Source organism: Micropterus dolomieu, linkage group LG04, assembly GCF_021292245.1.
Source record: "Micropterus dolomieu isolate WLL.071019.BEF.003 ecotype Adirondacks linkage group LG04, ASM2129224v1, whole genome shotgun sequence".
Taxonomy (NCBI): Eukaryota; Metazoa; Chordata; class Actinopteri; order Centrarchiformes; family Centrarchidae; genus Micropterus; species Micropterus dolomieu.
In genome coordinates, this window is record NC_060153.1 from 7,004,969 (window position 1) to 7,020,041 (window position 15,073).

The 15,073-nt window shown below is 41.7% G+C and overlaps 1 protein-coding gene across 7 annotated transcripts in view; it reads right to left on the minus strand.

The window, feature by feature from the left end:
• Positions 1–55: 55 nt before the first annotated feature.
• dclk2a (doublecortin-like kinase 2a) overlaps positions 56–15,073 on the minus strand; it is a 57,708-nt gene continuing 42,690 nt past the window's right edge. For 4 of the 7 annotated variants that reach the window (XM_046047472.1, XM_046047470.1, XM_046047471.1 and 1 more), the window contains 12 exons: positions 14,132–14,226; positions 12,433–12,520; positions 11,869–11,974; positions 10,414–10,471; positions 9,369–9,488; positions 9,139–9,285; positions 8,920–9,053; positions 8,387–8,464; positions 7,888–7,984; positions 6,831–6,911; positions 6,579–6,692; positions 56–3,656 (listed from right to left, as the gene is read on the minus strand). In XM_046047472.1, the coding sequence (XP_045903428.1) occupies positions 3,048–3,656; positions 6,579–6,692; positions 6,831–6,911; positions 7,888–7,984; positions 8,387–8,464; positions 8,920–9,053; positions 9,139–9,285; positions 9,369–9,488; positions 10,414–10,471; positions 11,869–11,974; positions 12,433–12,520; positions 14,132–14,226 (1,727 nt within the window). In that variant the 3' untranslated portion in view covers positions 56–3,047. Of the gene's footprint in view, positions 3,657–4,010; positions 4,041–5,724; positions 5,855–5,951; positions 6,055–6,578; positions 6,693–6,830; positions 6,912–7,887; positions 7,985–8,386; positions 8,465–8,919; positions 9,054–9,138; positions 9,286–9,368; positions 9,489–10,413; positions 10,472–11,868; positions 11,975–12,432; positions 12,521–14,131; positions 14,227–15,073 lie in introns of those variants that run through there. The other 3 variants (XM_046047474.1, XR_006824792.1, XM_046047473.1) reach the window with 3 other exon arrangements.

The following is a 15,073-nucleotide window of genomic DNA, read 5'->3' on the forward strand; positions in this document are numbered from 1 at the left end:
GTGGACAACTTCTGGTCTCACACACACCCTACAAATATTCACCACAAACATTTCATTTGAAGTCTTCATTGCATTTTTATTTTTTGCTTTACTGTCATTTCAAAACAGTAGGACATTAAAAGCAGCCTTTCTAACCTAATGAAAACCGTTACTCCAGTTTGACACAGATGATATACCTGTTTTAAAACTGTCTTTTCATACAAATGTCCCTTTACAAACTGCTTATGAAAATCTACTCAAACTACATATACATAAGAGGAAGCTAAATGACATTATGTACCAACTTGACTTTGTGTATGTGTGAGGGTTTTCTCTGACAGGGAGGCAGGAAGTGGGGAAAGTAATATGCATGCAGCTGAAAGTCCTGAAGGGGAAAAGAGGCATGTTGAACCACTGAAGGAGCTGGGACAATGCTTTGGAGTTTAAAACGGGTACAAAATAAAAACAAATCACATAACTTAACTTTAGGATGCACAATTTGGAACCCCATTTTTCTGCCAAGCTGGTTTTGAGAAAGGCATCATTAAGCAAAGAGCTGTTAGGTACTGGTCAGGCACAAACCTGTCACCTTGGCAACACATTCATTCATGTAAATCCAACAGATCAAAAACCACTGAATGAATATTTTGAAGAAAGTGTTCACTAGTGTCATGAAAGGAATTATATCAATCCTTTCTGTGCAGTACTAGAGTCGTAGCCGAAAGTAATTCAGTTTTTAAAAATGACAGTTCATCATAAACAAACCAACAATTTGGTTTTATGTCTGTTGGATCTACACTTAACAAAAATATAAACACAACACTTGCGTTTTTGTCCCCATTCATCATGAGCTGAACTCAAAGATCTAAGACTTTCTCTATGTACACAAAAGGCCTATTTTTCAAAAATCTGTCAGTGAGCACTTTTCCTTTGCTGAGATAATCCATCCACCTCACAGATGTGGCATATCAAGATGCTGATCAGACAGCATGGGTATTGCACAGGTGTGCCTTAGGGTGGCCACAATAAATGGCCACTCTTAAATGTGCAGTTCTGTCACAGCACAATGCCACAGTTGTCGCAAGTTTGGAGGGAGCATGCAATGAAGATGAATGTAGGCAAAAACAAAAGTGTTGCGTTTATAATTTTGTTCAGTGTATTTTCCTTATTTTTTTTTTTTTTTAAAGAGCAGTTCTGCTCAGACACACGTAAGCAAGAAGACAAACCTTCAAGTTTCAGGTGGACAACTACGGTTCTTCACACTATGTACAACTCAAATGTTCACATCAAATAATACATACAAACAGTATGTGAATGACTGTGTCAGCATGTCTGTCAGTTACTGTGGGCGCACAAAATAATCTACCAAATTGACACATGACTTATAAAGGTAGTACACTGGAAAGTCATGTTAAAGGGTCAGTTCACCCAAATTTAAAAATCATCTTTTGCTTCACTTTTAGCAGTCTCTGGTCATGCAAAGACTTTTTTTTTTATTTGCACAGGTTTTTAGATATTTTTCTATGAAATGTTCCTACCTCAATAAGATGGTGAATTTTTCATGTAATAGCATTGAAAAATGACATTTACAATATTCAAAAGTAACATTACTTCTGGTAACTCTGGATATTTGCAGATTTCACTATGGACACTTTTCATAGGGGCCTTGACAAACTAGATTGTTGTCATGCCACAAACAAAATTCTTTGCGCCTATATTATATTGTGGCAGCAACAGAAATCTCATAACCTTGGTAAATTACCCGAAAGCTTTCTGCATGGCTACAATATATATATATTATATATAATAACACTAGAGCAGTTGTTTCCAGCCTGGAGGTCTGGACCCCTCAAGATTAATGTGAGGGGTTGGGAGATGATTTATGGGATAAGATAACATAAAAACATAAAAATTGTTTATATTTTAAGATTATTGCTTTTGAATTAATGGACAGTTTTATGTCTTCAGGCCATTAACATATGTAAATAAAACAATTTAAATCTTTGGTTGAAATGGCCTTGGTGCAGAGAAATATGGGGTCACAAGCTCAAACAGTTGCAAACCACTGTGCTGACTGAGAAAACTTTTTTTGTAATTTGGATGAACATACCCTTTAAAATGAATGTGAACAGCCATTTGTGTCGGCCATTTGTCTATTACCTCTTTTGTATGTGTGATTTCAATGCGTACAAATCCTCAGAATCTCCAGGTAGAGCTGAAGCTTTTTAACAAGTAGAGCACCGCCTTACTTGTCATTAGCTACTTGATACTTTGGTAGGTATTGCATTTATTTTGTCAACCCACTGTATTTGTATATAGTAACACTGAATAGGAGTTTAATAATAAACGTGTGGTTACCATTGGGATGGCTGCAGTCAGAGAAAATACTGAGTAGTTTTGTTACATTAGTTGGATTACACCAAGGGTAGCTAGGCTAGCAAGTTCAGACGTTTGATATGCTGAAATACTTGCATTATGAACATACTGTCTCTCTGCTAAAAGCAATAGGAGTTCACAGTTAGGGTGTGTGTGTTATGAATAACTATTTACAGAAGAGCCACAGGCAGTCAAAATGGGATAATAAATAAAACAATTCAATTCAAGTAATGACTTCCAAATACAAACCACTCAGAACAGTGATATCTTCAGTTAATTCCCTTTCTCCACATCCTCCATTAATAAATACAATCGACACCTCGTATCTTCCATCTCTATAAATGAGTGGGATAAGAATGAGAGAAAAATATGGACACAGCGGTCTCTGGCTCAGTTTAAAGCTACTGGGAATGCTTGAGGTTGAGTTTTAGCCTCCTCATCCTATGTTTTCTGATACATACATGTAAAGACAAAGAGTGAGAGGGTGAAATTGGCTACAGAATTGCCGTGTTTTTTTTAAATCTCCATAAGCTCTTCAGCAGGTAGAGGACTGGGAGAAGGCGGGCCTGCCGGAGAGGGCGGGGTTGTAGATCTGGGAGGTGTAGAAGGAGGAGAGGGAAACAGGGTTGGATGGGTGGGAGAGGGGGACGGAGAGGATGGTTCTTGTTTGGTTGGGGAAGAGAGTGGAAAAATTACAGCCGGTTGATGGAGGAGACCAGGGAGGAGGAAGGGGCTTGTTTGGTGGGAGAAGAGGGAGAAAGAGAAGCTGGTTTGGGTGGAGATGATGGGGAAGGACAGGAGACGGGGGTTGAGGGAGTTGTGTAGGCAAAAAGAACAGGAGGGCCAGAGGGTGAGGGAGTCTCTAGAGATAAGAAGGGAGGGGCGGAGGGTGATGTAGGTGACGCTGTTATTTCAGGAGGGGCGGAAACAGGCAAAGAGGTGATGGGGAAAGTTTCAGCAGAGGGTGAAGGGGCAACATGAAGCAAACTGACAGGAGCAGAGGGAGGGAAATCAACACCGTCAGTTGGGGAATGAGACCAGGGAGCAGCAGGCAAAGCTGTATTCGTGGTCTTGGGGGCCTTGAGAAGAGCAGACTTGGTGGGTGATGCCCGCATGGCAGGTTTTGGTTCTTCGGCGTGTGATGCCCGTTTGGTTGGAGAAGCCGGTTCTGACTTTGTTGGCGAGGCGGGTATGACTGAAAGGGCTTTATTGCCAGTCGACGACGGTGGACGTGGCACTGTTTGGGGCCCTGGACGATGACGGGTGGTGAGCTGGAGGTTCTTCTTATCTAGAGCTGTGTTCTGGCAAAACAGACAAGACAGACCATCAGCTTTAATAATACCAATAAGAACAGAGAAAGAAAGATATTGTGGGTCAATCTACACTGAATTCAGGATATCTTAGTAATTTAGCATATAATTATCCTTTTGTGTTTTCCTGTGAGTGACACTCTAGCTCTTGCAGTAATCAATAGGATTTAATCAACTAAATGTTTTTTTTATACCTACAATCATAAACTTCTGACCCAGTTTTGTATTTTTTAATGATTTCTATGAATGAACAACACACACGATGAAACAAACTCATGGTAATGGACACAAACAACTGAAAGATGATTAAACAAAAAGACAGTATGTTTAACACAGTACACTGACCCCACGAGAAGGCAAATCAGATCATCCGTGCTACTCTATGTGTAGAGAAAGGGCAAATGAGAAAGTAAACTTGTACTTTTTCATTCAATAGATCCATACATGGTGCTTCTGTCTTGAGTAAAGCCAATGATGTGTTACAGGTGGGACAGAAAAGCAGTAAATATCATGTTCCTCATTTGCCCTTGTGCTGAATCTCAGCAGCAGAACAGACGAGGCGTAGCGTTAAGTGTTAGTACATACCATTGCCTTGGAGCTAAATCAGAGGGACTTAATGGAGGGAGAGGGGAGAAGCAAAAAGGGACAGAGACTAGTCTTACTCACAGCTTCACAAAATAAAGTCAACACAACAAGCATGGCGGCCAGTGGACAGTTGTTCCATCTCAGTGTTAATGTGGTGTTTCAGATCAAACGTACTCCCAACCAAATGACCGTTTGCGTTTAAGAGGACTGAGTTGGAACAAACTGTAAGACCTTCCATAAGTGACTAATTCAAGCAGAAACACATGTCAATGAGTGCTAAGCTATATTTACGTACCACTCGTTTTTCAAATGCTGGCATTCTATATTTTTCTTATTGTCAACAAGGGCAGATATAGCTTATTTGTCTGTGCCATACTATTAAAGTATTAAAAGCACACCATTAAGTCACACTGTTGGACTGGATGGCATGTTCATTTATTACCATAAACATGCACTGTAGTTTGTTTTGAGTCAGTCCCACATGCACCATCCTGCTGCTGTAAATACAAGCTGGTGCACCAAATATATATTAAGTTAAGGTTGAAAAAGTCCCTAACAAATGCACTATTTGCTCATTAGATAAGGTTGCTAAAAAGTGTGCTCAGCTACTGAAGAAATTGTGGAGCCTTTTTGAAATTTTTTTTATTTGTGACCCATTTTTATAGATTCACATCTTCCATAGAAACCAAATGGCCTGGGGCTGAAAGTCACAGGCACGGAAGGTAAGTTAGAAAGTATTGACAGACGGACACATCGTAGGATTTGGTCTTTTCATGGAATTTGTTCAATAAGAAAAATACAGAATAATGTCAGCCTTATCCTGTAAATGTGAAGGGGAATCTTGTATACAAGGCAATAAAGCCACATTGGTTTGCATCCATCTCAGCCAGCAGTGTGTAGTTTTCTCCACGAGGTGGCGCCAGAGTACCATTAACTTGGAACATTGCTGAACAACCAATTAGAGATTTCTGGACGCACAGAAAGTTGATTTTAAGGAGCAGTTTAGAATTAGATCACCAACAACTAATTATGTAAGGCAGAGAGGGAGGCAAATGTAATTGCTCTTGCATTAGCACTGTAAACATGCTAAATAATCTCAACAAATGCATCCTTCAAAACAGACGATTATTTTCACATCCCTTACAAGGTTGTGGTCAATACAAATGCAATGAAATGTAAGTGAAGGAGCAGAATGACGAGTATGAAAACAGCCAAGAGGGGTTAATCCATGACAGAGCGTGTGTTGGGAGAGTGTTAGCGAGGTCCACATTAGTTGTTTATTGAGAGCTGTTACTGCAGCTGGCGGCCGGGGGAGGGGTGTGGTGGGGAGAGGGGTGTCTGCGAAAGAAACAGGAAGGGAGGGAAAGGCAAGGGTGATGGGAGTTGTTATAGATAGGAGGGAAGAGGGCGAAGGGAAGGGCGATGGCTGGGAAGGAAGAAGGCAGGCGGGAGGGGGAGGGTTTGAAGTCTGTACCCGGCTCTCAGCTCCAGGCGTTCCCTGTGGTCCTAGGTCGGGTGTGAGGGAGGGGTGAGGAGGAGGGAGGAGGAAGAGGATGGAGAGGAGGAGGAGGGGCCGAGGCCAGGGCCCACTTTTACACCTCAAACTGTCAAATGAGATTTACAACAAAAAATGAGGCTCTTTGCAGCAAAGATCAAATCAAATTCCTCATGAGACCCCCCCCCCCCCCCCCCCCCCCCCCCATCCCCCTCTTTCCTGCTTTCAGTTCAGACAGACAGACAGACTGAAGAGAGTGGGCTGATGGGTAGTGTGACCTGATGAGATGAGGAGGTGGAGGAAGTCGAACTGTACAATAGGAAATGATGCAAGTGAGGCTTGAAATGGACAGGAAGGAAGGATACAACTACTATAGGAATTACTACTTCTGCCCTGTCCCATCTCCCAAGTTTTTCCATCATTCCATCTCTCTATCCTGTCTGACATGTTTACAAGAGCATAACTTGTTTAGAAGTCGTCTTCAACATCCTCTTGGATGATGATTGAGGCCAGATATTCTTGGCCTGGTGATTAAGTGGGCATAACATTCATATAAAGTGACTTAGAAGAAGGTCAATCCTGTGTATTTGGGTCAAACATTCACCAACATGCAGTAAATGTTTGGAAAAGGGCCTGACATGTTCAAGCTGCTTTAGACACCTTGTCCATTTCTATTAAACCCATGTCAACGCCTCAATATTTCAGATTTAAGAGGTCACTGAACGTTAACAAACTCATGAAGGTCATTAGATTACTCTCTAAAAAGGACTGCTGTAAATTGGAAAGAAAATGGGCAAAAATAGAACAGTGATATTTCCTTTTTTTGTGCTTACCATGATGACTGACACCCCGGCTGTGGTGTTGTTGTGCTTAGGCTCAGTGTTAAAGTGCGTCTTCAGTTTACCTGTGACCTCCATCTTCATGTTGTTCCCCGTGACTGCGTCGTCCTACATACACACAAACATGCAATGAGGCGAAGTGGTGCAACACCACGGAAGACACCTTTTGCAAATACACAAAAGTCACGCCGAGGTGTGCGCACATAAACATGCAAATACAGACACAAACAAAGTGCTCTGAGTTACCGTGACCCAAGGGTGAGAGAGGATGTCTTGTGCGGCGTATCGAGCCTCAGCGTTGACCGTCAGCATCTTTCCAATCAGCTCCTGGAAGAAATCACACCACAGTTTAGGACGACATTAATTTCACAACACGTACACACACAAGTTGATATGGCTAAGGTGCTAGCAAACAACTGCCGTTTTAAGCAACCTGCAGACACATAACATTAGGATTCATTTAGAGTCGTGTTTCTGGCCACTTGATGAACAATATTGAGCGCTCTTCTTTTAGCTCTGTTTTGGTCTCCATCAACTCCTGGGGGAAATATGTGGCTCTTTAGCTGCTGAAAGCTCCACTATGTTTACCCTCTAGTCGCTGACTGTGTCTGTCTGCTGTTTAGTGCTGGATAGAACTGAGAACAGCTGCCTGCTGCGGCTAAACAACACTTTTAAAAGCAGTGAGGCTCAACCAAAACACTAAAGTTGCAGTCCATAAAACCAAAGCATTGAGTTGAAAGATGCTAACAAGCTCCACCAATCTGTAGGAACCTTTCATATTAGCACCACTTCACATATTGTTCATCTAAAAATATTGATTAGAGCAGCTTAAGTATTATTGTTTGCTTACACTCGTTTGCACTCACAAAGTCAAAACTGTTCTTGAATTTAAACCTGCACAGCTACTGAACTGCATGCTGTGGTGTCTATAACTGTGCACTCGTCTACAGTGACAGGGCCACTGTAATATCAATGGGTTTAATTAGCAGTTTGGTCCTGCATGCTGAGCAAGAGCTGTCATCTTAACACAAGACATTCATTTAGAGGGTTGGATGGGTTTCTGTGTCCTTGGGCAGACAGTAGACATTAGAGGAGTGTGAACCATGTGGGTTCACATGACGTGTGCCTGTGTGTTTAAGACTTTTTACTACCACTGCATTCACTTAAAGGTCAAACTGTTTCTGACCTCCAAAAGATTAGACCACGCATTGGTTAGTGTTATACTCCAGAAAAATGAATGGGATCAATATAATGTCATCAACAGTGACATAAACTATGTGTGTGTGTGTGTCAGTGTCCTAACCTTGGCTGACTCAGTGATGTTGTCCCAGTAAGGACTGGGAAAGTCCAGTCGCCCCAGAAGGATCTGGTCAAACAGATCCTCTTGCATGTTACTCTCACTGCATGGAAAGACACGCACAGACACTCAGCGAACATGGCATACCTCTACATTGTGTAAATAAACTCCACTGTGTGTACATCACTATGCATAATAATACATAGCTTTACCTGTAATCTACCCTTCAATTATGCAGTTATTAGAATAACAGTGAAGTGCTATAGATTAAACATGGATCAAATCCCTCCCACAATCCTTAACATGACTAATCACAGAAACTTTTTGTCCATGTAGCATGCATGAAGAAAATTGACCTTCTAAAACATTTACCCAACATTGTGTTTATTGTTTAAAACTTAACATAATCATACTGGTTCGGTGCTACACATCGTGCCATGAGTAAATAATTTCATTTATGTTTAAACATGAGCTTTACTGGATGATATGAGCTGAGGACGAGTACCTTCGAAATGGAGGGAAGCCACACAAGAGTATGTAGGTGATGACACCTGCAGCCCAGATGTCCACCTTCAGGCCGTAACTGTGGAAAGAGTGGAGAGACAAAGAAAAGGTCAGTTGAGGATTAACTGCAGTTAAATAGCTTACAGCAAACCATTTTCATCATCCCAGTGTTACAAATACAGTACATAGCCGACTCAACATAAAACAATGAATTGAAGTCAAACATATAGACATTTTGGAAAGACAAGGTTTTCAATCTGCTATAATGATATGGAAGTAAATATACCATTACAACTATTTATGCTGCCACATATACATGGTTTGTGTTGCTTTATTCAGTGTGCCAATACGCAAAATACCAATCTCCCTTTAATCTCCGTACAGCTGATTACAAAAGAATCCTACTCTGCTGTTGTACGTAGAACAGATGTTTCCATTTAAACCAACCAACAACTCATAGATCAGTCTCTCTAACAGGCACAAGATCTAGTTACTGAAAGCCAGTGTTCTGGGAGAAAATAAAATCTATTTTACCCCGACTCTGCGATGATTTCTGGAGCCACATATGTAGGAGTTCCACATACGGTGTATAAAGGTCCTTCCACCACTGTAGCCAGGCCAAAGTCCCCGAGTTTCAATGACTTGGTGCCATCTGGATACTCAAACACCTAAAATGAAAACACACGCTCAATTAAAGCCCACTGAGCAGCTGGATTTGTAGGCAAGAAAAGTGGTGTGACGGTAAATATATACCAGCAAGTTCTCTGGTTTGATGTCTCTGTGGACGATGTTCATGCTGTGCAGGTACTTCAGAGCTCCAGCGAGATTGTACACCATGACAGTGGCGTCTCTCTCTGTGTATTTGGCCGAGGAGGTGATGGCATCGAATAAATCCCCTCCCTGTGCCAACGTCAACAGAGTGGTTGGACATGAAACCACACAGAGAAATCAGGATTGTGCATTGATACCAGCCTCTGCTGTACCTTAACAAGTTCCATAACCAGGTAGAGTTCAGAGGAAGTGTCCACCTCCTCCATCAACATGATGATGTTGGGGTGTTTCACCTTCCGCAGCACTGCGACCTCATTCTCTATGAGGTGCTCCTGGAAACACACCAAGACAAATAATCTAAGTGAGTACTTTACTGTATGCTCCAGTGCAGGGGATTTACACTGAGACATTATGCTAGTAAAAAAGACACTGCATTGTTGATTAAATCTGAATTGGTGTCAAGGGGGTGTGATTCAGTATGTGTCAATGTCTGTATGTGAAAGTGGGAAGATAATTTGAGGTAGGTGATGAATTAAACATTAACAGCCTAAACTGTGTGGGATAAGAGGATCAGAGACACACACACAGGCTCCTGTGGTGTGTGGGTGGGTGGGTGTTAATAATTATGAGGGGTGGAACATATCAATATACATGCGCATCAGTACCTCAAACGCCTCACTAGCAGGAATGTCAGTAAATCAGTCTACATTGATCTGTGAATGAATGTGGGTGATTCTAACAGTCTCTGCTGTCCACAGCTGCGTTATGCTGTCCATAAAGCTTCTCCTTCAGTTCATAAAATATATACTTGAAATAATGCAGACCGAGCGATGACTCTTTTTCTCTCTCTCTGGGTAAACACAGCCTTCCTAGAAGACTGCATCAAAGGATTAGGCGGAAGTGTTAGGTGTCGCGTCAGGTGTGTCGACATAATGCTTTGCACCTACTGGCATTCGCTTCACTCAGCCCTGCACTGAGACGCAACACTAGTCTCGACAGTGGCACACATGCCTCTACATGTAACTAGAAATGTTCTATTTTCTAAGTGCTAGGTGTAGTGTCACAGCCAATTAGGTTAACTAGGTTAGGTGGAGTGCAGGTTAGGCAGGCGTTTGAAGTTCCACCCCTCATAAGTAATGCACAGTGGAACACAAACATATGACCCTTCCTTATGAGTGCGTGCGTGGGTGTGAAGGCAATGCACACAAAGAAAAGAGAAGAAATAGGAGGGGGAGAGGGGGAAAAAATGAGTGAGACCTTTCCACTACACTTGGCCTTGTCGATGATCTTCAGCGCAAACTCTTTTCCTGTGGACCTGAACAGAAACAGTGCAATTAGGCCTAACAATAAAAACTGCACTGACGCTGCAGCTATGCCTTTAATACAAGTCAAGTGCTCACAAGAGAGCCGCAGTTACAGTGAGCAGGACACTGACACAGTTATTGGAAAGGTATGCTAGCTGTACTAGCCAAGTTTATACAGCGAGAGGAGATGCAGTGCAGATACAGGCAGGCTCAACAAGAGAACAAGTAGTAACTTAACACCAGGATGATGATGATGTTTTACTGCCATCTCAGGTTAAAAATGGTAAGTTTGTTTCACCTCTGTGATGGGTGTGGCCAGAAGTGAGCTCTATTGCACCTGTAACCACACCCAACACGGATGTCGTGGTGTACTGACACGCTCTGGAGTAGCACCACAGCAGCAAGGTGAAAAGTTAAACCTCTGGTCAGCGGCGGTTTAAAGTTACTTTTTAACCAATCTATATGTTTTCTGTTGTTGTTTTAAAACTGTTTCTACTTTCAAAATATACACAATGAAAAGGCTACAACCCAAATGTTCCCTGTGGAGTTTTTGACCACTAGTGGCACTATGGAGCAATGTTTTGATGAGTTGGTCCCTGTTTTGTCACCTTCATCACCTGCCACGCACACCTGTGCACATTCCTGCCAACGGTTTAATACTATTCCTATTTATAAGAAATGTAGCATTGGACCAGCAACAGACAGGTAAGAAGATGACTCCTAGCCGAGGTAATCTGATGTAGGGATGGACACAGTGAATAAAGACAATGCAGGTTTGAAAATAATCAACAAATCTGAGTATTGAGTTTCATTCTTGACCTTTGGAAACAGCAAAGCTTTCAACTACATCTCATAGACTTTATTCAAGATTGTAAGATGCTGTGAAAGCTCGGAGAGACAGCAAGTGGACCTGTGATCTTAAGTTATTTTTGATGACATTCAGAAAACTGGCTTTGTAAATCTCTGAGGAAGGAAATTCATTCAACATGTTTCTTATGCCTCATGGAATGCATTTTGGGGTAGAAATATTTGCTGTAAACATAACTGCATTTGTTTAAAATGATACTTCACAGGGAACCGATAGATAGTTTCCAGGAAGGTGCATCAGATTATGAGAACACACACACTTGACAGGCCTCTCATCATCCCCCCCTGTCTTCCTGGGCAGTGTGTTGACTCAGAGATTAAAAGGCTAATGAAGTGAATTCACTGCTGGGTTTTAATCCATGGGATATTTCTGTCTCCACAATGCCTGTCATCAGGACTTAAAAACCCTGATGGAGCAGCTACCGCACGTGACGTATGTCTCATTAAGCTGGACAGCGCGGCACCCTGCTGTGCGATCACTGCAGACAGCTGACAACTGTGCATTAAATATTTCCAGTCTGATTGAATGTGTTTGACCTACCTCTCCACGCACTCTTTGACCACAGCAAAGTTGCCATCTCCGATGACCTTGCCAACCTTGTATTTTTCCAAGATGGTGGAGGCAGGCAGGTAGCGGTTACCATTAACTGCTGAGGAGAGAAAGGGGTTACTACAGGCAACAGACTTGCTGCTTAATAAAGCTAAAGGAGCTCTGGCAGAAACTCAAGACTGAATAAAAGGCCCACAAGCTGTGCAACAAAATAACACACATGCACTAAGACACACTGATCTCTACTCGTCTTCCTGCGGCAATTAGTGAACTGAGCAGCAATTTCATGTCTATACACGCACACCTCTAAAATCATTTAGTTAAGTATCTGCTCACACAGCATTGGGGTATTTCACTCTTATCCTCCACATGAGGCCTGCCCTTTGGCACTTTTGTTGAGTAAGCACATTGTGAAATGTGCCCTCATGGGAAAAGATGAGGATGATTTTAATGTGCTAGCCAATGCCATTTCCACATGCTAGAGGGTGAGGGTGTCCATGCAATAGGGCAGATTGGTTGAATGACTCGGACAAAAAAGAAGAGGAGAGGATGTACCCTCTGGACTCAGTCGATTGGTTTGCTCCTGGTGGTTGTTCAACGAACCATTTCCATTTGGGGATGAGATGTGATGTGACGGAGGGATCTGCAGGATGCAAATACAAACAAAAATAGAGATGAGCGCCTGGCCACGAAACGAAACCCACAGACAAATCACCATGGCAATCTTAGGCTTAAAAAGTACCCACAAAACATGCCGCACATGGATGAAACATTGATGGTTTATTACTCGTGGTCACCTTTTTAGAGGCTTTGAGTGATTTATGTAACATCTTGTTACATAAAAGTGTTTCAGATGGAATGAAAAGGAGACTAGTTATTGAACATTATCTGAAAGACGTGTCATTTAGCGAGCTACACAATGTTTATGCTCAATCATACAAATAAAAAGCACTGCAGCATTGTGATTTGAAAATGTTCCAACTTCTTTTTCTATTTTTAAAACTAGAAAACCTATCTGTGGCTATACAGAATGGTGAGATATTCTATAAAGTATGCTCCTGACAAACAAGGAATGAAAGACTTTTGAACAGAACAGCCTGTCCATGAATCCTGAACTAAACATATTATTATCTAAATAGTGAACTAGGTCTAAATTAAGCTTGCCCTTCAAAATGTACAAGGTGTCAGACCTATTGGAACAAATATACTCCTCCATATCCACTTATCACTGCACATAAAAAAAACATTATGGCTCCAAATGAATGATTCATTTGTTAAGAGTATCATTTCTGCAGAGCACAGCAGTGACAATTTCCACATCTAATGACTATATGCTTGAAATGTCAGCCATAAATGCATGTCAGCAGTGATCTTTTCCATTGTGTACAGTAGTGTCCCATACATTACTGCACCATCATGTGCATTACTTTACAGTAAGGATCTATTATTTAGTCTAAAAGGGTAGTCCTCTGGACCAAAGTAGACATGGGACACCTTCAAGGTCTCTTTTTCAACTGGATACATAAAAAAGCTTTTTCTTCTAATAAATAACTTCTTTTCCTGGCTTTAGTTTACCTGTCCAATTCCATTAACTGTTTTAGTGAGGGTGAATGAGAGAGAGAGAGAGAGTGAGCAACGATGTCACTAACATCCTTATGCTTCCTCGTTTAGTTTTTCAAAAACACGTTATTCTATTTTACCCTCTTTGCCAGTGAATTTTAAAGCTGTCAGTAAATCATAAAAATCTAATATCCTGCCAAGTTCATGTGGATGGATAAGTCTTTGACTGGGCTTAGAGCGGAACGGTGGCACTCTGGAGGAGGTTTGCCAGCTGGCTGGAGCAGTTAGAAACTCTGTAGTTTGAGACCAACACGCAGCTTACAGAAGAATCCATCAAAAAATCTGATTAGTATTGCGAACTCTACCAAAAATACATCATAGAGCTGCAACATGGGCTGTACACAGATCTGTAGGTCATCCATGGCTGTCAGTCAGTGACTTGATGACTTGATTTGACAGATTTATTTCATCATTTTGAGGTATGTAGGTCAATGTGATTTGGCATCATCCCCCACCTTTTTGAGAGGACAGCTGCTGACTGAGGACTAACCATAAAACCTTAGAAGAAACCTGTGGAGTTTTGAACTAGGAAAGAAGACTGCAAGCTAACAAACATTGATGTATATGCAGTTTCCAATTTAAAGGTTTTATGAGGAAGGGAATGCATTCACATGGATATGATATACCATCCTACCTTGAAACTGGGGATGGGTCGGGGGCTGGTGGGAGACGGAGTGGAGGACTTGATGGACTTTGGAGTTGAGATCTGGCTGCTTGAGACACCATTTACTGAATGGGGAAAAAACAGACAGGGGATGTGTGAGAGCAGAATAAAGAGTCTAACTGTGAATACAAGTTATTTTTAGAACGTGTTTGTCTATACACAAATATGTTTGTGGGCAGACTGCTTGCCAGTGACTTGAACGTGCCTTTCTTTTTGTTGCCAGGTATAATCTACAGTATTTACATGTAATCTTCCACAATGCATACATAAGAGACTACTAGCATATATTAAGAAGTTGTCCCACACTGGGTAGCTGTTTTTATTAGATGCGAAGCACCTCTTAGAGCTGGCTGTAACTTACTCCCACAGGTTGCAGAGTCTCCACAAGGGGGAACTGTGTGGTCATTTTGGACCTGTTCTACACATCAGCAGCAGCTGTTTAGACCTGCTGATGTAAAGATGTTAATGTTGCCACTTACAGGCAAACAATAGGTGCATTTGAGATAACTGCGGCTGACTTCCGCTGACTTGATAGTCAAACGTGAGCTGCCGGCGGCTGCAGGGGTGGGGTATAAAAACACTGCTGCCAAGTCGGACATGTTCTACTTCCCCTATAGTGCGTGAGCTTAGAACAATGGCCTACAGATAACATATTTTTTTCTTTTTTAGAGAACCAAATACTTGAGAATATGCCTAGGCTAGAGACACCATATTGGGTGAAAATATGAAGGGCATTACTTCTTTTACAATAACAAACTCCTGAACTAAACTGTTTTGTAAGCTTTCTTGTTGGAATTGAAAACTATAGTGTAAACGTTGGCCATATGTGACAAATGAGGTGCCAGAAGGACAAGAACAAATACACTGAATCACCTTCAGAAGAGATAACGGATCTGAAGTTCTTAGAATAAT